Source organism: Aythya ferina (assembly GCF_964211825.1).
Source record: "Aythya ferina genome assembly, chromosome: 1".
In the NCBI taxonomy this organism is placed as follows: Eukaryota; Metazoa; Chordata; class Aves; order Anseriformes; family Anatidae; genus Aythya; species Aythya ferina.
Genome location: NC_140296.1, coordinates 162,483,004 through 162,506,711, shown reverse-complemented (window position 1 = coordinate 162,506,711; position 23,708 = coordinate 162,483,004). Strand labels below are relative to the sequence as shown.

The window sequence follows — 23,708 nt, the reverse complement described above, 5'->3', positions numbered from 1 at the left end:
TACACATTTGAACTAGAGATGAGTCGATCAGATAGTGAGCAATGAAGACATATCCTGTTATCAACTGTGATTCTCCCCCTTGCAAGAGGGAGCCAAGTAACGAGACTTTTAATCCATTAACAGATTTAAAATACACTTATGTCCACTGCAACATAAAGTCACTTCTATACTAAAATTAATTTTGAAATGTCAGTTAAAATGAGTTTTATACCCAAAATGAAAGGTAAAGAAAACCTGTACAGTTGCTTTATTTATTTTTTACTTAGAAGTTCAAAGCTTTATGCACCTAAAGTCCTGTCCCTCAAGCAGACCAGCAGGTGCCTAACAAGTGTTTCTACTTCCAGCATAGCAAAGCCTTCATTTTGGTTCTTCAGGAAAGAGACAGTAGAAAAAAAAAAAAGAGGTTTTGAATGTGGACTCCAGTAAAACGCAGTTGTTGTTACTGTTAGGTGACACAGCAAAAGATGAACACCCATGTACACAAAGTTGCACTGGAGAATTTTAACATTTGCCTTCTGCAGCAAGAAAAAAGTTCTGCCAGTAGGACCTTTCAAGTTAGATCACAGTTGTGAAAAATCAGTTATGCAGCACTGAAGAAACTTCCCTACTACTGGGTATTTGTAATTAAACGTTTACTATTTAGAACCCAGCTACTGCTCTGTTCTAAAGTGAAACAAATCTTGCACCACAAACGATAGAATGACCACAGAGTTGTCAGAGCCTCTGACAAACTGCCAGACCTAATATCACATCCACGAATCAGGAAAAACAAGAACCTAACTGGGTAGGAAGTTGTGAAGGAGAATGAAACATTCACCAGCTCACAAGCTACGTTTTGTACTGATGAGACAGGACTCATAGAAACATTTCAAAAATCCTACTGGTAAGAAGAAATGCATGCTACAACCCACAAGATGGTGCCCAGCCGTCAGCAAAGAACAGATTGCATTGTAATGATGGTGCTGAGGTGATAAGAGAAATCAGCTCCAGACTGACTACTTCTTGCCTTTAGAGGAACATGCCATTTTTTCCACAAGTGCTAAAACATTAGACTGGCCTTAGTGCTAAACCACAGACTGGCCAAGCTCCAATTCATAATTACTAATTATAATTACTAATGAGACTACTATCAAAAAAACGAAGGAATTTACTAACAGCTTTTATGTATCTTAAATACAAGATCCGAGTAGGTAACTTACATGAGGACTGATAACCTTAGGCTTTCATTCATGTTTGTATGATTGTACTCATATGGACAGAAATCTTTTCATAACTTACTGAAAAGAAACTATTTCAACAGAATATTATTATAACAAACAGTAGTGCTATCCACAATTAAAACAGTGAAAATAAATTATTGAAGTTTACTAGGTGAAGGCAAGGAGTCTTTTATTCACATCTTGTGAATTCTTAGTCAAAGAAAGCGATCATTTCCGTTTCAGTTTCCAAGGTCTTTACACCAAATACAAGAACTGCACTCCAAGTCATGATATGAAGGCACAATAAGAAACATGCATCAAGGCAATAAGGTGTCTTATACTCAGTTGTGAGTAGACTTCATTCATCTCCATCCCAAAAAGTTAATGTCTGTTCTTTAAGAATCATTACCATATGTACTTGTGCAAATATTAAATCAAAGTTCTTCTTTAAGAACACAAGTGATCCAAAATTCACATAGCAGATATTTTTTTTAAACCAAGTAAGACTCAGTATTAGAGCAAAGCAGTGTGAATACCTCTAACTTCACAGGAATAAACAATATTTGAGTTTTTCCCATAACACACACCAAAAAGAGTGGGCAACTTAAGGGAAGTAATAGGAACAAGCATGTTTTCTGTGGAATAATTGGAAAGAAAGCATTGCTAGGTAGTCCAGCATCAGTACTTACGCATCGTACCTCTGCAGTGCTGTCACTTTGTTCTTGTTCTTGTCAACTGTACCCGTAGATAACTGAAGAAAGTTGGGGTTTAATTTGTATAATTCTTGCAGTAGTTTCTGTTCATATTCTTGGTGCTTACCCGCCTACAAGGAAAGAGAGACTCACAATAAATGGACACTAGTTTTATACGTTTGTAAATAATCCCGAACTTTAGTAATTGATCTGTACCAGCTTAAGAGGTCAACTCCTGACAAACTCCTAACAAATTAATGCAGAAGCAAAGACTAGAATCTCCAACCTGTCTCATCTAAATTCCCAACTTCACCTTTAGAGACTTCCTGGAGTTGTACCAGTTCTTTCCAGTTTGTCACAACACTGAACTCTGTTAACAACTGTGGAACCTAGAAGTTTATCCATTGACATTTTTTTAATAGAGAATCAAAATATCCATGACACCGGACAGACAATATCCATTTAATGAGAAGGAATGTACATGTAAATTCACTGAATCTCCAGCTTCCTTGGCTTTTCATTACTTCAAGCTCAGCTGGATCATGCACTAAAAATGCAACGCACTTTTCAATGATTGCCAAGAAAGCAATATGAAATGAAATAAAAATTAAGTAGTCTAACAAGGAACAAGAAAGGAACATTCACCTAAGTAGCAAAGATCATGTGCAAAAACAAATTGCTGACCAAGGTATGTAAGCCTATCACTTTTAACTGGCAGCTGCACCAGAGGACTGACAGACTGTCAATATAACTGACTTCTACAAAAAGGGGTGTACAGGAGATCCTGTGAACAGGCTGCTGAGTTCAACCTCCATCCCTCGTCAGATGACAAATTCCACCTTAAAAAAAAGTAATGAAGAAAGATACAAGTACATGGATGACCAGTCTGTTGACAACGAGTCAACATGACTATAGATTAGTCATCTATAAAGGGTAATCCTACTTCACTGATACGGAGTTTCATGATGGTGTCAATAAGCACCAATACAGAGAAACCATGAGATTTTCAAATAATCCTTTAAGATTTCACTCCAAAAGGTTATTTACAAATTTGCCCTGGGATAAAGAAACAGTTCTTACACAGTTCAAAGAAAGAAAGACGAAAGGTAAGACTGATAACTGGATGCAGAAGCAAGCAATGAGAACTGATGACTGGCATCAGTTTTATGTAATGTCATCAGTCAGGATGACAAAGGAGTGAACAGCAAATTCTTTGCTGATGATACCAATCTCTTTTGGGCGGTAAACTACCATGCTGATAACGATGAACTCCAAAGGAAACCCACAGCCCCCAGCAAACATGCAAAAAGCTAGCAAAGAAGCTTCACCACAGAAACAGGTCAGGTAACACGCCTAGGGAAAGTTAACCTTTTAACATCTGTACTATATAAAGTTAACCTATACTGACACCCTATTGACCTCTGAACTGGCTGTTAGAACTGAGGAAAGAGATACTCAAGTCATTGCCAACATATCTCTGAAACCACCAGCTTGTTACACACTGACAACCAAACCCTAAAATGTGCTGAGCATTATTAGGGAGGGCACTTAAAGGGATTATCATTGATGACTACTATATTAAGCTTTGCTGCCCCTGCATCATGAATATGATGTGTCTGGTCTCTGCGTCCTAAGAAGGGCACAGAGGTACAGAGAAGGACAGCAGAAGTTATCACAGAAAGGGAGAAACTGATTTACAGAAGTTTAAACCACCAGAAAATCTGCAATTTGGGTAGAAGGCTGAGAAAGGTAAAAATCAAGTTCTACAACACCATAAAAGCAATAGCTAACATAAATAAGGGTTATGCTTTTAGCAAGAACTGCAATGCTACAGCTAGGGGACACTTGACAAAACTAAATAGTAATCAGTTTAACACAAGCAAAACGAAGTGCTTTAGACAATGGTGAAATTCTGGGACTTGCTGCCACAAAAGGCTGTAGACTTGATGTCTACATCAAGTAGAGATCCAGTAGGTTCAAAATCGTTTAACTAAATTAATGACTGACAACCCTAAGAAACTAGAAAGCCTATACATTTCTGAGGGTATGCTCCTGTCTATTGACATGTAAGTGGTGGTAGATATACAGGGAAGTAGTAGGAAGTAGTAGTAGGGTAGAATACAGAAGTAGCCTGGTTTGCAGAGTCTCCTTGATTTTTTACTTAAACTCAGAGACTATATATAAACTGCAGGGACTACTCATCTAAACCAGAAGAGTATTTTCTTTAATTTCAGAAAAATAATGGAAATTCTCAAAAGTAACTTCTACTTTGTGAAAAAAATGCTTAGACAGACATTCTTCTTTCCCTGCCTCAAATCAGACCAGCACATGAAATAAAATCTGTTTGTACAACATTTGTGCTAGCACTGATGGTGCGGACCACCTCCCTCCATGGTGAGACCACACGCAAGAACTGTAACACAGATGCAAGGCAGGCATCCTTAAGGTTGAGTTTAAAAGCCTTATCATACCTTGTGTAGAGGGACAAATTCTAAAGACTTCATAATGCACCACTATAGAGGAATTAAGGCATTTACTTGCTTCCCTACTCCAGATAATTATTTTGCTGTTAAAATTGCCATACAAAACTTCATCATTATTTATGGGCTATTATAGTTACTTTCAATATTATATTTTCAAATGCTTTCTATACCTTTCATAAGCTAAAAGATGTATCAGAATTCAGATAGCATGGTTGAGTCACAATACAATACTTAAGCCATGATAACTGACCACATACACAAAACCTACCAGAAAGCCTTGACCTCTTTTACAGAGATCTAAAATAACATTACCCCATACTGGTATGAAGAAAAGGCAAGTAGTTAACTCAAGTTTACATGAATTCTTGATTAAGAGTTTGTGTTTTTGTCTTAGCAACATTTAGGCCCTTTCAAGGCAATGCACGACTAAAAATTTAGCTAACTGCTCGCTTTCAATACCTAACTGGTGAAGTTCTAACTGGTGAAGTACCTAAGCACCTTTTCTAACTCAAAAATCAATTGTGCAATAACATTCTGCAGAAGACTACGTTATATAAATAAAGGACTAAATTATACACAAGAAAATACATATATGCCTTATTTCATGTGTTTCACAATCATTATTTACCTGCATTTCTTCTTTTGTGAAACTGGCTGCTTCATCTCCCAGCTCATGTAGATACATACAGTCTGGTTTTGGACACTGCATATTTTTTAGAAAATAACTGCAGTATTTTGTTGTACCTAATGATGCCTGAAGAAAAGGAAAAGATTCGTTAGCTAAATTAAGTACCAGAAGGTAAGGCTGTCATTTACAATAGGAGGAGAAAAAACTGCTATATTTACAAAAAATATTCCATCAAGATTTGGAGTTCTATCATAATGCATTTTTGATGCAGATGAACTAAAAAGTTTATCCGTAAGAAATCCATATGCTTAAGCATTAGATAATTAGAATGTACTTCTATTTTCACCTAATCTAAACAAACACCAAAATAAGAGCCTCAGTAAATATTTGGCTCCTTATGATTATGAATGCAAATAACGAATAAAGTAGTTATAAGTCTGTATTACATTCAACTGGTTAATATTCTGTAACAGGGTCAGGAAATGAATATTAACCAATTTTCTGTTGCCCCTATAAACATATAGACACCAAGAAAAAAAAAGAAGTATTTCCTACAGAGCTTTTGAGAGGCTTTTTAAAAAAAATACGTAAAATCATACGACATCACAGCACGAATTTTAAGATGGCTGAGCACAGACCATCACATCCCATTGATTTTACATACATTATAGAGCAAATGAAGTACAAGTCTGTTAGGAGAAAAACAAACAAGTCTAATCAATGAAGTGAAGCATATTTAAAAACAAAACAAAAAACTAAAAAGCGAGTGAAGTCAGACAAGTGTAGATTTCATGACACAGTAAGCTTTAGGCTTATATAGTAAACCTAGGCTTGACTTTTGGGATATTATTTCCTCCCAAGACACCCCACCCCCTTTTGAATGGAAACAGAATGCTTGAGATAAAGGCAGGTTTACTACTACAAGAACATTTTGGAAAAAGGACATTAACTTGATAGAAATTTTGAGGATGAGAAAGGAAAAGCTCAAACACTATCACAAAGACTACTGCAGAGGTACACTCCTCTCTAATATTACTTCATGTATTTGGACTACAGAAATGCTCTGTAGAAGAAAAATAAACAGGTTTTCAGACAATCTTTTTAAGTTTTACCAAAAAAAAGCCACAGTGACAAAGTGGAAGTGGTACATCTGTCTCAAACTTCTGCTCTGAATCTACCTGCCAACCCTCAAGCATCACATGTTGGAAGCTCACTAAACTTCCATGCTGTGATTAATGGTAAGAAAATAGATACAAGAATCAGTAGCCCACTAAACTGGATATTTTTATTCAGGAACATAAGCTCATCTATACAAATAAAATTTTACAGTATGCACTGATATCAGTATCCTAGCACATATATAAAAATGTAAAAGCATTACCACCTTGAGTGTTCTGCCGTCTACCACCACATTATTGACGCACTGTATGGCTCTGAGAGCATCTTCTGACCGGATGTAGGTTACATATGCACTGGCACTTGGACCCTAGAAAGAAAACATGCCATTTTTTTTTTCCAGACAGACCTGAGCATTAAAGTTGCTTTTATAGTAGCTCACTTCAGAAATTGGTATATTCAAGGCCAGATGTTTTTGAAAGTAGACAAAAACAACTCATGAGAATTTAGATTTGATGCATGAAGAATAAGGAAAAGAATAAATGCATCAAAATACTGCTTAAGGTTCTGAAAATAATTACTGGTGTTTTGTCCATGAAATGCAGAATAGTGAAAAAATGCCATGTTTCTGCTGCTTTGAAGATTCTCATCCTGTCTACCGATTTTTCATCTTTCTACTTGCTCTGCATCTTCCAAGTGAACTTTGAAACTGTTTGGACAATGCCTCAGCTAGTACAATAATTTTGGTTTTGCAATATTATATATTTTCTTTGTAGTACTTTAACCTACTGCTTAAACAAGAATAGTTCCGTGGATTCACAGGACAAACATGTATTTTCTCTGTAGGAATCGAAGTCACAAGAGCTTCTACAGCCTTACCTGTGAGCCTGCATATGATGTGCTGTTATTAATGACAACTTTATGTATTTTACCAAACTTCCCAAAATATTCTGGTCGTTTCAAAACCTACAAAAAGAAAAAAAGAAAGTTAGAGAGGTATATTGGAAAGTTAACTGCAATTTGTATGGGATTGTACTTATTTGTAGGAAAGATGTGGGTTTCATTAATTACAGACACAAATAAGACAAACAGATGTAGATTTCTTTTCCAGTGAGAAATGCAGTTACTTGCAAGACAAAGTGCTTTGCCACTGCACTCAAGAATTTAAATGAAGGATATTCAACCTGGTGTTTTATTTTTATTTTTGGTATCCAAATTACCCAAACCCAGCTCTGGCAATATATATCCCATTCATCATGAAATAGGAAAAATTCAGAATCACATGAATTGCAATTTTAAAATAGCCACCTTAAAACTTGCATTCAGATGTATTAATTGCCAGAAAAAGAAAAAAAGATGAATTCTGACTCACTTGTTCCACACCAAGAGAAGCAGAGTAAAATTAACTAACTTGAGAGAGTCTACATCTTTCAAAAAAAACTTAAGGCTACGTATAGGAAAACACTATGACACTTCACATGGGGCAAGAAAAGATGTTGCAGAAACAACATTGCACTGAAACATGACTGAATATTACACACCAGAAGGAAAAAATCCTGCCCTGCCTTTCGCTGCATCAGTTAAGTAATAACTATTTGGGGATTCTATGCAAAGCAGAAACATCTTTAGCATACTAAGTAACTTTGTTGAATAATGGTTACCTGTGTGCCAATGGAATTGGCAATATCTGAGAGACTGCTACCAAAAGCCTTTCTTTTTCTTTCCCTGTGATGGGAAGAAGTGACTACTCAGACTGAGCCTACATAAGCTGAGAGGAAGAAAGGACCATTTGTTTCCCCAACTACATCTTCAGATTTATCTTATAATACAGTTAAACTGTACTGATCCAAGAACTTCACCTAACCACCTTGTCTCCCTTCTTCAGGAAGCATCAACATCTTCAAGATCAAGCAGTATTAATCACACTGAAGCCCTGAAGTAGTACAGAGCACATTGTACATTCAACTAGAAACTCTCACTGGTCTCTTCTGACTGTTCTTCAGCTGATTTACATTGCTCCTGAAAGGCCACCTTTGGGCACCATTCCAGAGGAGACTGGTAGTCCTAAGGGGAAGGATTTCTTCAAGTGTTTTACAGATGGCACACCTGATAATGTATGGCAGCATGGCTGTCACATTTTCACAAGAGCATGTCAACAGAAGTAGATCCACCTGTACACTCCATTACGATCCACAGATCTATTTTCAGAAACATTAAATAGCCGCCAGTCTCCCCTTCCAAATCTTTATTTGTACACAAGTTTTTTTGCCTGTTATATTCAACTAAGGTTGAATATATTGAAACTTTTTTTTTTTTTTTTTTTTAATAATTTCTCTCATATCTCTCTTTCGGGCTAGGTTTCTGTGAAATCAAGACATCCGGGTATTATACGCAGTGTTCAGTAAACACCTGTTATTCTTTGGTGTATCTGTGAAAATACTGACCACCACAAAACCTAATACAACCCTCCCACTTATTAAGTGAAAAAGCCAGTATGAAACTATCTGAGGTTAAAAAAAATAGTTGTGTATATTATTTCCTTTTATAAATCCACTCTGGTCAAATCAACTTAATACATTTTTTAGTAACAAATTGCAAGCAACTGTCAGTGCTGGCCTGGCTTTGTGTTATTGCAGTTAACTTGCTGCTATAACCTAAAACACTACAATTTTGACAAGAATGTATCAGTTTAACTGATTTTCTCTTTGCTTCCTATCCTACTTCCCTCCACTAAAAACAGTGTTTTACATTTGTTCTTTTCCAGCCTACCAGAATGTGGCCCAGTCTCAGCAAGTCCTCAGAAACAGTCACTTATATCTGAGGTTTCTCCAGACAGTTTAGTCCAATCAGGTGAATTTAACTTGGCACAGTACTTTTGAAGACATCTATTTATCTTGTGGTACATTCCTTCCACATTCTAATTCAAGGTACTCTTACTCATTAGCACTAATTCCATTAGCCATCTGCAGCTGATGGATGATGGAAGTGAATAAAGCATTATTAAAAATGCTGGTTTTTAAGCCAGTTTAAAACAGTTTCCCCAAATGAAAAGCTTCTTTGTAATGATAGAGTAGTAAGCCAACTCTTTCCTGGGTCCTTCTCTTACTAATTTTTTCTTCAAATGACATTACTCTTGTGCTCCTTCCTAGGTATACTTCAGCTGTTGACTTTTTTCTTCTGTCCTTGCAGATTTGAGCTACATATATTTGTTCTTTATAGTCTGAATTGGCTCCCATTTTAGAATAGGCAGTGCTGCGCTGACACAGCTGTGTAGTGCCAGCAGATCTAGCACAGGAAAGTGAGTAACTAGAAGTGTTAAACTCCTTTTAAGCTCAACATCAAGCTCTTTAATGAATACAAAGAACAATTTCCTTAAAAATAAAGCATCCATACTCTCAAAAACAATTATTTTGGGGTAGGAAGCTCAGTAGTTTTCTTAAGAAAAGCATCAGTATCACAGAACCTTTTGAAAGCTGCTTCATTTAGTACCCACTACAGACAGACAAGGGTAGGCAAAAGGATGTTCCAGTGGTTTCCTGACAGTAAGTTAAGAGCAAGATCTGCAAGTGTCAAGTGCTCACCTCTGGATCTGCTAGGCGCTGAGATAACCCTACCACAAAGACAAGGTTCTTCTGTACAACCCGTACACTGGCCAAATGTTTGCGATTCTCTGATATCTTCTGTTTCCTCTCATTTTGTTTCTGTTTCTTTTCGTTTTTTATCCTTTGCAGCTCTTCCTGGGAGAGTGGTTTGTACACTGCTGGATCTTCTGGGTATGGCTAGATATAACAAATATAATTAAGAACAACACATATAACAAACATTTGAAAATCATTAATCCAGACATTTTAACACATGAATATCTCTCTCCTGTTATACCGTTCTAATTGTTATGGCCAGCCATATCGTAAAAGTAGCACACTGAGACCTTTAGAGAATAGGGAACATCTTGCAAATTTCCATAGAATTCTCCAATTTATGGGTATAATACTGACATAAGCAAGAACTGCATTCTAACTGAGCTGCCTATTCAGTCTAGTAACACTAGAAGCAGCTGCAACATGACAGCCAAAACATCCTGTTAAGATTTCACTAACATGGCATAGTAAGTAGGGTGACACAGAGTGCCCTGTATATTTGCATTATATTTGTCTGATACTGATTTGAATACTTAAATGTATTAACAAACATGAAGACTAGGAGATAAGAAATCTAAACAAAATTGTAACTTCAGTGACTGAGATTTACAGTAACACCATTACATGCCTCAGTCTTTACACAGTTAACTTCTCCTAGCAAAGAGACAGGTTGCAGCACAGCTAACTGCATACTGATTTAATAGTGTTCTTGCCACGCTTGTGTGTCAGTTTGAAACTTGAGGTTGTCTTCCCTGCACACAGGTACATTTTAACCTCTAAATTATCTATAGATAACTCTAAAGATACATCTACAGATAACTCCTGAAACAGACAACTATAGATTTTGATCTCAAAAGTAACTAACAGGAAGAAAAATGTCTGTGGCACAGGAACACTACTTTATTTGTGCAGGTTATGTGCCTAGTGGTATAAAGGCACTATTTTAGCCCCATCTTGCAGACGACAGTGAAATGTTTTCTGTCCCACATTGCTTCTCAAAGTACTTCCATATTCCTTACCCATCTCATGTTTTTTACACTGAAAAGTTAAACTTCATATTTCATGTACACAGCAATGCTAAGCACAGAAGAAGGTATATAAAAAACAAGAATTTTTCCTAAGCATTGAAGATGAATTAAAAACAAGAATACAGGATATATGCGCTAAAGTAAAGACTTGAGGTAAAGAACTTAAGCTCACCAATACGTTACACCAAGTTCATTGCCTGTACTACCATAACAAAAAGGTTTCAATGTTCAACAAAAATGTACTTAAATTTTCCCGACTGTCCTCTGTCTCTGTTAACAGGAGAATAACAAACGTCATACTAAACAACCCGAGAAAGCCTACAGCAGATGAAAATAAGGGTTAGTTTAAAAGCATGTATTCCCCATACTTGTGTGATGCTACTGAATGAGCCACTGACTAGTTCTAAGACCCGATGGTCTGAGCGTATCTCCAAACAAAACAAGATCCATTTTACAGTTTAAGTTCAGTCCAGCATCATTACGCTATACTTGAGACATCTTCTGAAAATAGTGGTCAACTTCATCAGACTGTATCAAGGTTACGCACTAAGTTCCTTGGAACCTGCTTTTAGTATCACAAAGCAATTTAAACTTGTAAGATACCTAGTGTTAGCCAGAGGTACACACTTAAGACCTTGGCATGAAAACACACTAAGGACTCACGTTGCCCTTTCAGAACAAGTTAGGACTATACTGTTCCTCAGAAAGTTGTCATGCACAAGTAACACTCAATACTTCATACAGATTTCACTTAATGAACATTTAACAATAATTTGAAGAACAAGGATCCACGTTAGTAAGGTCATTTGAGATGAGCTATAGCTGATGATTATCTTGAGCTTCAACACATGTATACAAGAAGGTCTTCAGAGACACATAATTAATTCCACATTGTTTGACAAAGAGAGCTAATTCAGTTATGATGGTCAAGCTGAGCTCAGGTAAAAATGGGAAGAAAATAAATGCACTAGTACAGGGTAGATTTGGCTCCAAAACTAAAATAGCATGCCCTACACCAAGCAATGTGGTATGATCCCCACAAACCAGCCTTTCACTGACTGAACTTCTTCTCCAGATTTCATCCTATGCAAGGCAAGGCATTCAAGTGTGTTGCTCTCTGGTACTATGAAAGAAATGAAAAATTCATGGTCTTCAGGAGGTTCAGTGAGGCCCCTAAAGACCCGAGAAAACTACAGCAAGCAGTGCCAAAGTTGATCAGCTTCTTTCTTGCCAAGAATAGCTACATTAAAAGTGTATTATCAAATGAGAAACATGTTCCTTCCACTAGCAAATTGCTGTACAGAGAAGTCCTGAACACAAGTCTGCAATCATACTGCATAGCTCAAGCATAAACCTGAGCAGAATATTTACTTGTCCATAGTAAAAACACTGCTCCCTATTTGTACAGAAGAGCATGAGAACTACCAGGAGGCACTAAACAGCAGTAACTTCAAGAATCAGGGAACAAAGATGTCTTCTCAGCAGGTAGTACAAGACCACCTGATTGAGGATTTTCATCATTTCTTTGCTACCATGGATAACACTAATCGCTTGAGCAACACAATCAGAAGTTCTCACTAGGTACTGTAGTGCTGTATTATACACAAAATGTTACATATGTATGCTTATCGCTCCTATGCCATATTTAATGGTTCTATGGAATATGGATAGTTGGGCATCATGACTTTCAGGACTTGTAAATGAATCTGTGCACCTCTGAGTCCCAAAACTGAATCAGAAACCCAGTTCTAAGATGTGATAGAAGATACTCCTATCTATACTTAACGTGTAGCATGATGAGAGATTCAGGGATACTGTACATTTAAGGAGGGAAGCAAATATGCATAGAATGATCTTCTCAAATGCTGTCGGTGCTAAGAAAATTTGAGTCTTAAAACTCTCATTCAAAATAAGGACAGGAAAAATCCTGTGTCAAATAAGGACAAAGCCATTTTACAAATAGAATAGGTCAATAAATGACTTCATCCTCAGAGTGACTGCTTCCCACAAGTTCATGTATTCAGGTGACAGTTCAACTATGGACAGAATATAAGTATCAAAGGATAGCGGAAAATGACTGTGAAAACCAAGCAAGGTGGATTGGCTATCAATGCATCTCGAAGTATCATTTCACTTGCTGTTTACTCCGTCCAACCTTAGAAAACAAAGAGAAGACCACCGGTCTTGCAGCCGCAGAAGTGGACATGCTATTAGCCGTGACTTTTCTTTTAAAAAAAAAAAAAGACACCTTGGCCAAGCACGTATCTAATTCTGTTTTGTATGGTGGAAAACAGGGGGCTAGCTGTTCCCAGTGGCCAAGAGGCAAAGATGGTAGTTGCTTACTGTGACCATCTCCTTAGCTAGCAGAGGATTTGAGATCCAAGCAAAGTAGCTACATCAAATGTTATCAGCGTTTATGTATCTTCAGATACAAGACATTAAGAGATGTTGACATCACAGATCTGCTGTCTAAACTTAGCTGATACCCTCCACTTCAGTTATACAAATCCTCTTCAGCAAAACCCATGGAAGCCACCTGAACACGATCTGCCAACATGGAAAGTGACCAGACTTTGTTTACACTAACTGTGAGTTGCTGGTAGTCCTACAAGAAAAAGTTCAAATGGCTCTTCTGTAGTCTCATGTCTTTTATCAGAGATGGCCCTTGATGAATTCTTAGTCTTCCTGACTAAGCTTGTCTTGTAATTTAACTTTTGTTTTCTTTCAGACTTTTTCCCCACATTTTCCCAATTGTTGAGAGCTGAGCTGGGATTTAATCAAGCACTTTGCTTTTGTCATTCCCAGATGGGGTCACATTCCTTCCACACAATGGATGTACAAACATTTCCCAGTTGTTTCCTTGCTACCAAATAGGCTCTGAAATGAGAAATACAGAGAAAGTCAATAAGGTTTATGCATAATATACATTATACTTATTACAATAAAAATTAGCAGTTTCTAAATACAAATTGTTGCACTAAACTATTCAGTTACGGGATTAAAAGCACAGAAGGAAACAACCGACATTTGAAGACTGCTCTTACAGACAGGAGTAGGAGAAACAAACATGAACATGCTTAAAACATTTTAGTTTTTCGGTCATAAGTTCACTATCTTATCTTCAATACAATGTAGTAGGAAAAAGACTTACTAAGTCAAGGAAATGGAGAAAAGACAAAGCCATGCTACAAGAACAGCAGAATATCAAACTATACTATTTGGTGAAGGGCAGAGCATTTGAGATTGACGTGAAGGAGTTACACATTTTTTTTGTTTTGTTAGTGTTTGGGTTTTTTTTTGAAGCCATCCCATTTGGGAGATTTAAAAATGTTAACAACTGACATTAAGGTCTGAGTGCTATGCTCTATTAAAGCACTATGACTAAAATAATAGACATTATTCATACAAAAATAGTACCTAGGCCACTGAATATATTAAAGAAAAAATCACCACAAAAAAATCCCTGGCTTTACAAGTGAAACCAGTGAGTCTGCTGACCTGTAAACCTGCTTTTGGCTGCAGAAATCTCTTTTGAGAACAGCATATTTTCATTTTAATTTGACTAGTTAGTGACTATTTCACTCACAGTTAAGAAACCAATTGACTGGAAAGAATAGGAACGCTTGCTTAGCATCTTACAATTGACTAGACCTACAATTCTGAAGGGGATCGGTAACTTGAACAGGTCGGCTCTGTTTAAGGACCCATTTTTTGTCATTAATAAAATAAGCAAAACCAATATGTGAGCATTTCAAAAGCCACATAAAGCTTACAATGCCTTTAATATGTTTGGACTAACAAATACCAGTTTCCATCCAACATTCAAGTTTGCGTCACTCCACTCCTTCACTCTCACAATGCGAAGCAAATGTGTGGCTACTACCATTACTAACAGGAGAAAATTTCGGGCATGCTAACCCAAGTGACTGCTGCCATGTGAGCATAGTCTGCACATGCATATGTTAAGCTATATATCAGTTCAAGTACATAGAAATAGTTTCTCCTTGGTAGAGAATAATGCAAGGTAACATCTTTTCAGTTAGAAGCAAGTTAGAGATGCTTAGGAAAATAACAGTACATATACAAGGCACAATCAAGGTCTATCAAATGTACAGCAGACAGCACTCAAGAGAATAGCTATTATTTTATGATGGACTCGTTTCAAAAGTCTTCCCCAAATCTTTCAGCCAAAATCCCCAGATAAGAAACTTCACTGCTCTTCTTCATACAGGAGCAAACCATCGGAGAACCTTAATTGCACTTACCACCCTTGGCACCAAGAGCAGTTTTCTATTAAGTAATTGTGCATGACATACTCATATGCTTTAATATGAGTCCTTGCTTTCATATACATATATTCACATTCCATTTTGCAGTAGGAATCCTGCATTAGCATATGCATTATAAACAAGATGTGCCTGTTTCCTACAATAAACGTATTTGCCAGAATTTTACTGCTTTGCTATTTTCTGCACCTCAGCATATTAAGTGATCACAGCTGATGCACACCATAGTTGACATGAATTAGAATACTACTTAGATCTTTTCCCCAGAAACCTTACTACACACAGACAGGAAATATTTTAACATACTGCACTCAAAGTCACATACCTGGTTCAGAAGACACTCCACACTTCAAAAGGTGGTTTCTTCAGACTTCTTTGATGCTGCCATCAATGGGGTAGCTCAAAATGGTTTATTCCCAGGATCTCAGTGGGGTCTTGGTACCACAATATCTTTGTGCCACAAGGAGTGTACTCCTCAGCCTCCTCTACGTAGACCTTCTACAATCCAGTGAAATAGCAGCAGCTCTACTTAAGAACATCTTGCAATCCACAAATGAAAGTATCAAGAATATAATCCTCATCGACTGTGAAAGAAGAATCCTTGCTCTCCTGGAATAGTTGGTGGTGTGCTTCCTTCTGAAGGTAGTGCTCATTCCAGCTTTTCTCCCAGAACAGTTTTTCTGAGCAAATTGTATCCAACTCCGCAAAATATTTGCATATCCAAACACATGCCAAATTATTCCACATCATAGTTCAGCTGTGGCTGTATCCGTATGTCAGAGAATCCACAGATACCCAGAGGAAGTGAATACCATGCTGATTCTGTGATTTTTCCAATATATTCCACCAACTTCCAATAATAAATGATCAGAGATGACTGAAACAGTTGTTGGCAAAGAGCAGCATAATAAATCCAGGTACACGAAGGAACTTACACAAACAAGGAAATTCCAGAAATCTCATGTTTGTACCAGCAGAGTAGAAATTTGCTTGTACTATGAGAACTACTATAACAGCATGTGTCATCTACAGCAGGTATCGTTTGTGGAGACCAATTTGGCCGATGACAGGTAGATCTTCCTTGTAGATTATACAGCTCAAATACTGCAGCAAATTTGTGCTATTTGTTAACAAATGTATGTTGCTGTGGGATAGCCTTCAAGCTTGCAGTGGCATCCAGACACAGGTTAGTAGAGAGAGCTCTAGTGTAGCCAAAGCCCAAAAGAACAACAAGAAAATGACTGGAAGTGCTTATAGAAAGCTGTGGCAGTGAATGAAGATAGTGAACTCAAGTAAGATTACTCAGGGTCTGAGAAGGGAGCTGTAACATGAGACAGGAAGCCAAAGGCATAAACTGAGGATACGATCACAATTAAGTAACAGGAGAAAGAGCTGACATAAGTAGCTGCGATTAGACAAAGAGGAAGGCAAGGCAAGAAAGTTACAATCAAGGAATATTGTTAGAATTAAAGAGAAGATATCAAGAAAGAATTTTATATTAAACATCGATGATAAGGAAGTAATAAGGTTAAGTAAAACACTAAGGAGAAGGAAAATAATTCGACGGAAAAGTGGGCAACTTAGCGAAGTTGAAGTTTGTATTTGTGGTCAACCACAGTACCAGCCAGGTATCAAGAGATAGGGAGAAATTAAGTGTGACTCTCAACATACTACCTTTAAGCATTTGGCAACAAGACCAGAATACTAGACAAGTAGACTTAGCCTAGATTTTGAAAAACTTTAAAATTTAACACCATTAGATATATTTTCCAAAAACTTTTACATGTTTAGCGTCCAGAAAAATGGATTAAGAGCTCCAGTGCCACAAAACAAGCAGGTGATTTATAAGCTTGCCTCAGACAGCTCGGCTACTTTAGCTGAACCTTGGGCCCTCAGCAAACCCTCACTGTCCTTCCTGAAAAGACTCTGGCAATGCATGAGCACCCCAAATCACTGGACTTTTTACTTTTGGCAGTTCTCCCAGCATCAGCATGCCTTGGTTCTGATCCACAGCTTCCCCTATTAATCCAGTTCTGAATTTAATAAACCAAGACTAGCAGTTGCACAACGGCTTCGATACGTATGCAGACAGAATCTGAAAGATCCAACACCTCACCCTTGAGCTATGCCATTACTAGAGGAATGTTTCCCCGAAGGATGTCTTTGGTACCAACACAACGCAAGAGCCTTGTGACATGTGCAAGGCAAGCCGCTGTTCCAGGATATTTACCTTTCTGCAAGCAGGACAAAGTCCATTCTCATCAGTGCGGATACGATGCCAACAGAAACGGCAGATTTGGTAGCCACAGGTGCAAGGGAAGAAGTTGATGTCATCAATCTCCAGAGGCTCCATGCAAAGGGGGCATTCCACAGGGTCTTCCTTAGCATCAGGGCTGCGAGACATCTTTATATGTTCGCAGAGCAGCAAAAGTTTATAATAACTTAATAGATAAAGAAGGTCAGCACTTGAAAATCTGCAAGAAAAAACAAACACAAGAAGCAATTAGTATTTTTGACAACCTTCATTTTGCACCTCTTAATATTTCTATTCTCCACCATTTGCCTCCTCCCCACACAAGTTATCTACAAAAACAAGAACTACCTGCTAATAACTTGAGTCTGTCTGCCCACTCACGAGCCACACAAGTAACACGAAAGATGCTATTGGTGACGTGCCTCCCTACCTGGGAGCACTTCTTTGACAACTTACTAGCCTGTATTTCAAGCTGTATGGTCACAAGGAAATACTTAGATTGTATGATGTATGCTTAAGTTCTGCCAGTTCCTTTTAGTGACTGCTTGCTTCAAGTCTTCTACAAATTCAACTCAGGACTTCACGTTCAAGACCAATTTATTCCTCCACTCAGGGATTTGGAACAACATTTAGGTCATCCATTCAGACTTTTCAGTGGGGTTACAGAATTATCGAACAGAAACAATGAAAGCTTCTTACACAGAGTGGTTCATTTCATTGTTCATCCCATTTCTTTGGTACAGAGACCAAACCTTAATTTTTAAATAGTGTTTGCCAAGGTTTATAAGGTATACAACTTTCTGCACACATCAAACAACTTCTGTAAATTCATTTATGCTTTTCATCAGCACCTCATTCACACTGAAGTCCAAATATATACACATGCTCAAAAATACCACCCTAGTTTTAACCAGGGAAGCAGACAGTACAATATTTCTGGATCAGTATTTTGAAAAAGAACCAAAATGCATGTTTTTCTTCAAAAGTCACTACTTTAACTCATTTCTTAAGCTCAATCATTTGAGTATGCTTCCATTCTGTTAGTTTAAGAACGAAGAACAAACAAGTTGTTGTCACACTCAAAATGGACATAGTCCTCCCTGAGATATTCAATCAGTTCTGTGTTTTTCCCCCTCTTTCATGAACTAAAAGTGTGGATTTTTTAAGTGGTACCTAGTCTCAGCAAGTCATCTTTACCTGCTGCAGGAAACACACGTGTATAAGGCACCTAATTTTATTACTTCACTTTAGTTCTGTACTTCTTTTGGAGATAAAACCACACAACTAGACCCCCCCCTGAAAAGCATGACTGATATGCCAGTTACACCTACAGATACAGCCCTCCTTACCCCAAGCATTGAGAAATAAGTATGACCATCCAGCTACTGATTCTGGTCATGATCTTCAACATACACCAACTTTTTACAAATAGGAAAGCTCAAAAATACACTTTAAAAATCCAAGTGTTTTTCAGTTACACCTTTCCCCAAACAGACGTTTCCTCTGCGTATTCCTGAGCTTCCTGCACTAATGCTTCGCTCAGTCACAATTTTACCAAGAAGTTACCACCAAGTGTCATGCTGAGCAGACCAAGTAGGAAGTTTCTGAAAGTCAAGCACTACTCTCTAGCTCCCCCTTCTTGCATGCTATTATGCAGACGTATTTAGGATTTAACCACACACAATTTGAAGTCTCCTCTACTTTCCCAGCAAGTTTTCCATTTCATTACTTTCCAAAAATATTAGATCATGCACTATCCAATTTCTCTCCAGGCTTTTAGGAGCAAGTCCAGAGAAATTCTCACATCCACCTACTCAGAGAGTGACATTTACTCCTATCCTTGGGAATGTGTGTTTTGAGACCAATCCCTTGGCTCACAGATTTCCGTACACTGGAGTCCTAGCCTTACGTATCTTTGGTTCAGTACTCACAACCACAAAAAAACACTTCTGTTTATGATCTTCTGACTCTAAACCACACTTCCTTGCATAAAGTCTATCTTGTAAAGCCCATGAAGTTCCAGTTAAAGTTGGGACCTCTCACTTTACAGGACAGGATCAGTTCAGCATTAGCATGCAAAGCTTGTCCCTGTTCCCCACAAAAATTCTTCTGCAGGTGGCCAGGAGAGAGCCCCAAGGAGAAGCAGTATACACCCGCACAACCAGAGCACCAAACACACAGCAGGGCAGAAAGAGCATATAGCCTCACACAGAACAGTTGTATTGCAACCAGGTGTGTTCACCAGCTGATACCCGCAGCCTAGATAACTGCACTTTACACTGTTCTCATAGCACATGCTGCCTTGAGGTACAACATACAATTCTGGTGAACACATAGCACTATCCTAAGAAAAACAGCTTTAAGTCCCATTAAATGCTCACATAAAGTAAGGATGGAGGAACAGATTTTAGATGCAGTAAGCATTATTTTCCTCATGTGGCATGCACTAGCAACACTGTCCTCTTTCTGACCTTCACAGTGATTGAAATCAAAATGTTAGACTCCTACAATAACATAGCAGGTTTTATTTAATTATCCATGATTTCTTTGGTGGTATATAACAATCACTCTGACCACCTCAAAAGCACATTATGGGGCCTTACCAGTGTTTAGACAGAACAGAATCCAGCCTGAAAGGAGGAAAGGATTAGTTTGCCCCGGAGCTGTCCTGTTTATAAAACCCATTTGCATCGGTTGAAGGGTCAGAGGGATTGTTAAAAGGCCACAGCACACTGTTTAATTGCTTGTTATGCATATAACTTAACACACATTTCTACAGCAACCTTTATACCTTTTGCATTGCCTGTATGCAAGTTACATTTATTATAACAAACTTCTCACATCTGCATAGCAGCAAAACCATTACAACACAGAAGTGACATTAAAACCAAAGCATGCAATAAACCGCACAGATTTTGCTCAAAAAGTTTTGAGTAGGATTTGACTTTGTTATACAACTTCCAACAACGGGTCAGAAAACAAAAAGCACAGTCTGACCAAGCCTGTACTCATTTCACTGCACGTCCGGCTACTTTGAGTCTACTGAAACATATCTAAATAACTCCATACTAGTACAGTTGTAGTTAGAAGTGTACCTTTGAAGAACTTCAGTCATCACAATAAAGCTAGTGAATTATGAAGTTTGTGTGGAATCTCTGCTAGGAAATGTTATCGGTTCATGTGAAAAGACTGTGACATTATCTAGTGCCTCTGGGATATGCAGACAAGCTCTAAGAAAATTGCAACGTGATTAACATTTATGAGCTGTTTAAGTTAACACTAAGAGTTCAGCATCTGCTAGCAATAATGCCAATAGCTTGCTTCAGTCAGTAAATGGCTTGTTATTTTACAACTAGGAGTAAAGAGCAGCTGTATGCCATGTTTCTTGAAATTAAGTGAAAAGGGGTATTTATTTACCTGGGAAAAGACCGTTCAAGCATCCTATCCTTCAAGCATCCTATTTAGGAGATTCTCTCCAAAGCATCTCCATTTCAGGAGGCTTTATGTAACAGGGACTGCGCACCAATTCTGCATCAGAGCAGTGCTCAGTTTTTCAAGCCCAGAAGTGTAACGTGCAGAGTGAGGCAGCATTAAATGCATTGTTCATACAAAGCTACCAAGCTACCAGTTTAACTGGTCAGCTAAGAACGAAGTTTTTGGAAGAGCCTTAAAGATTAACATCATAGTAAAAGTAATGCAGTGACAACATAACACAAAAGACAGAGCTACCTGCTGTATTTAATTTACAGTATTTGGTCTTTGGGATCAAGTTCCCAAAGATCAATTTAATAGCATCTGAGGAAAAGGGGAAGAAGGCAGCACACATGTGCATACACACACACACTGCAAGCAGCTAGGATTTGTCCATGCTCTTTCCACAGCACTCCGGCAGCTCCACATCCTGTTTATAGAAGACTGTGCCAAAACATTCACACACACAAGGACGGAGCAAAGGTGGACAATGTCCAGCAGCATCTTAGAGCTGGTGATTTTGTAATAGGTAATAACCAGAATAGAGAAACAAGTAGTTGGTACTGTAGAAGGGATAAGGCATACTACTATGAAGTTCCTTTCTTTTCCAAACCAGTATGCAAATTGAAAGATTTTTTTTTTTTTTTAAACTTTAACACTAGCAGTTATTTCAATCCATTTAGCATGCAGACACTGCCATTTTCTTTTTCACTTGAGGTGAGCAAATTTAGCTTCCTACAGGTTATCTTCACCTTCTTTACTGAATTTTAAAAGAGGGTCTTAAAGGGGAGCAGGCAGAAAGCACTTGCTTCTTAGCCATTCTTTTTACGTCAAGGACACCTATTCAAGACTTGACAGAAACAGAACCTATCTTCTTAAGATAAATAGTAGAACATTTCTACTTGCTAGCAGTTCATTTTAGGAAAAAAAAGTGTTTAATTCCTCTTTCAGGAGGGCGGCTAGCTCCACGGGATACAGATGCCTTCTTCCCCTTCAGAAAACGGACTGAATCAAGCTTTGCTACTTGCTTTAAGACACTAATATCACAGTCAGAAGTTGTCAAAAATCAAGTCAAGATAAGCTTGAATAAAAGACCCACATCCTAGAAAATATTTAGAGGCCTCTTGAAGGACAAAAATCCAGGCATGTGTTAGCTAATGTTTCACGTAAAGTTCAAACACACCTGACACTTGAAGGGAAACAGGTCGGAGTCTATGCACTGAACCTTTAGTAAAGGTTGGTTAAACTTGCGCAAACAAACTCACACATTTTTTCACAGCCTTGTATCTTTTGAAACTTGTCAGGCCCTGAGAAGTCTCAGAAATGAACTGGGGATTCTGCCTGCGGAACCTCACACAAAAGGCAGCCCGCTGGAAACTCCCATCCTCATTGTGTTGAAGGATCAATTCCCTTTTCAAGCCTAATCTCTACTGTGATCCCGTTAAAAGCTGGAGGTAGAAAGGTAGAACATAAATTAGAATGGATTACCCCGCTCCCTTGACCTAGCAGAGCAGCAGCTCCCTCAGCACAGCACTCTCCTCCAGGCAGGGCAAGGCAACGCCAGCCTTTGTTTCAGAAGCCCTCAGCTGGACCAGGTCCTTCCATGGTACTTCTGCTGACAGCAAAGCAGCCTGATTTCCTTTTGTCTCCGAATGTAGGAAAGGCTGTCGTGGTGACCACTGCAAGGTTTACATCAAAGCCTTTCACAGGCAGGCTGCACAGAAGCGTACGTTTTTACTTCTAAGCACACAGAACTGAGGGAGATCCAGCAAGTCACTCAAGGCCCCACAGAAAACCTGTGGCAGAGGAAGATCAGATATGCACGTCCCAAATCATGAACCACTAGCCTAGTCACTAAACCTCCTGGCCACACACACAATTCAGAAATCTGGGGACCAGGCCATCACTCTGACACACTCATCTGTAATTTCCAGGATGTCTAGAGAAGGAGAGAGATCCCTTTCTCCCCCAACCTCCTAATTCATAGCAACACATGGTGATTACTTCAGTTCCCTGGTTAGTAACGCTACTTCAGTAGACTGGGCAAGAGTGCTGAAAGCTGGGTTTTCCTGTGAGGTTTTTGACACTGTTACTGACTCAGAGCTATGACACTTCTGTGGCAAGCAAGGAAGCTCCAGTTCATCCAAGTTAACTCTCACTTGAGGCAGAGAAGGTTCACAAAGGAGGCCATAACTGAAAGCTCTGGAGATTCCTGTGCTCTAGGCCACCCCACAGCTGCCTGAGGAGCCTCCACCCCCCGCTGTGTGTTTTCAGACTGGTCATCCCTTCTCTTTGCCCTTCTCTTCAAATTCTGCCAGCCTAAGCACTTGTACTGTCTCTTGAACCAGCGAGACCAAGAAAGAGTCTATTTTTGCTGGCTCATATTTCACCTAAATCAATTCCCTGTCCAGTTCGTCACACAGCCATGCAAAAGCTTACATCAGCACAGCAAAGATGTAGAAATGCACAACTGGGGATAGCGACTGCTCAAGCAACACATTCAGCAACAGTGCAAAAATCAGCCAAAGAACTCGACTCACAGCTTTCAACACAATGCCCTCAAGGCAACCTAATAAAAAAAAAGCAAGTCAGGTGGCAGCTGCTAAATGAAAGGGGTACTAATCTTTTTCTATAAAAATACTTGCTGTTCACACTGGATTAAGACACTTTTGGGGGCAAAAAAAAGTTTTGTACCATAAAAAGTGATTTGCCCTGATGTAAACCGAGCCAAGAATTGTTCACTGTAGGCTTATTGTTATAGCCCTTTATGCTGAAAAGCTCCAAGTCCTACATACTACCAATGACGCATGAATACCCGTTAAGAGATTATTTACTCAAATAAGTAACTTCCTTAAAAACCATGAACGGAATCAAGGTGTTAAGTTTTATTCAGAAAGAAAATAGGCCAAATAA

At 38.4% G+C, this 23,708-nt stretch overlaps 1 protein-coding gene across 9 annotated transcripts in view; it reads right to left on the bottom strand.

Moving 5' to 3' along the window:
- The window catches only part of CNOT4 (CCR4-NOT transcription complex subunit 4), a 73,503-nt gene that overhangs the window by 23,489 nt on the left and 26,306 nt on the right, over positions 1-23,708 (bottom strand). For 5 of the 9 annotated variants that reach the window (XM_084496611.1, XM_084496617.1, XM_084496616.1 and 2 more), the window contains exons 2-7: positions 17,301-17,544; positions 9,700-9,897; positions 6,998-7,084; positions 6,387-6,488; positions 5,003-5,128; positions 1,889-2,022 (exon numbers count right to left, since the gene is read on the bottom strand). In XM_084496611.1, coding sequence (XP_084352737.1) covers positions 1,889-2,022; positions 5,003-5,128; positions 6,387-6,488; positions 6,998-7,084; positions 9,700-9,897; positions 17,301-17,474 — 821 coding nt within the window. In that variant the 5' untranslated portion in view covers positions 17,475-17,544. The remainder of the gene's footprint in view (positions 1-1,888; positions 2,023-5,002; positions 5,129-6,386; positions 6,489-6,997; positions 7,085-9,699; positions 9,898-17,300; positions 17,545-23,708) is intronic. The other 4 variants (XM_084496612.1, XM_084496614.1, XM_084496619.1 and 1 more) reach the window with 1 other exon arrangement.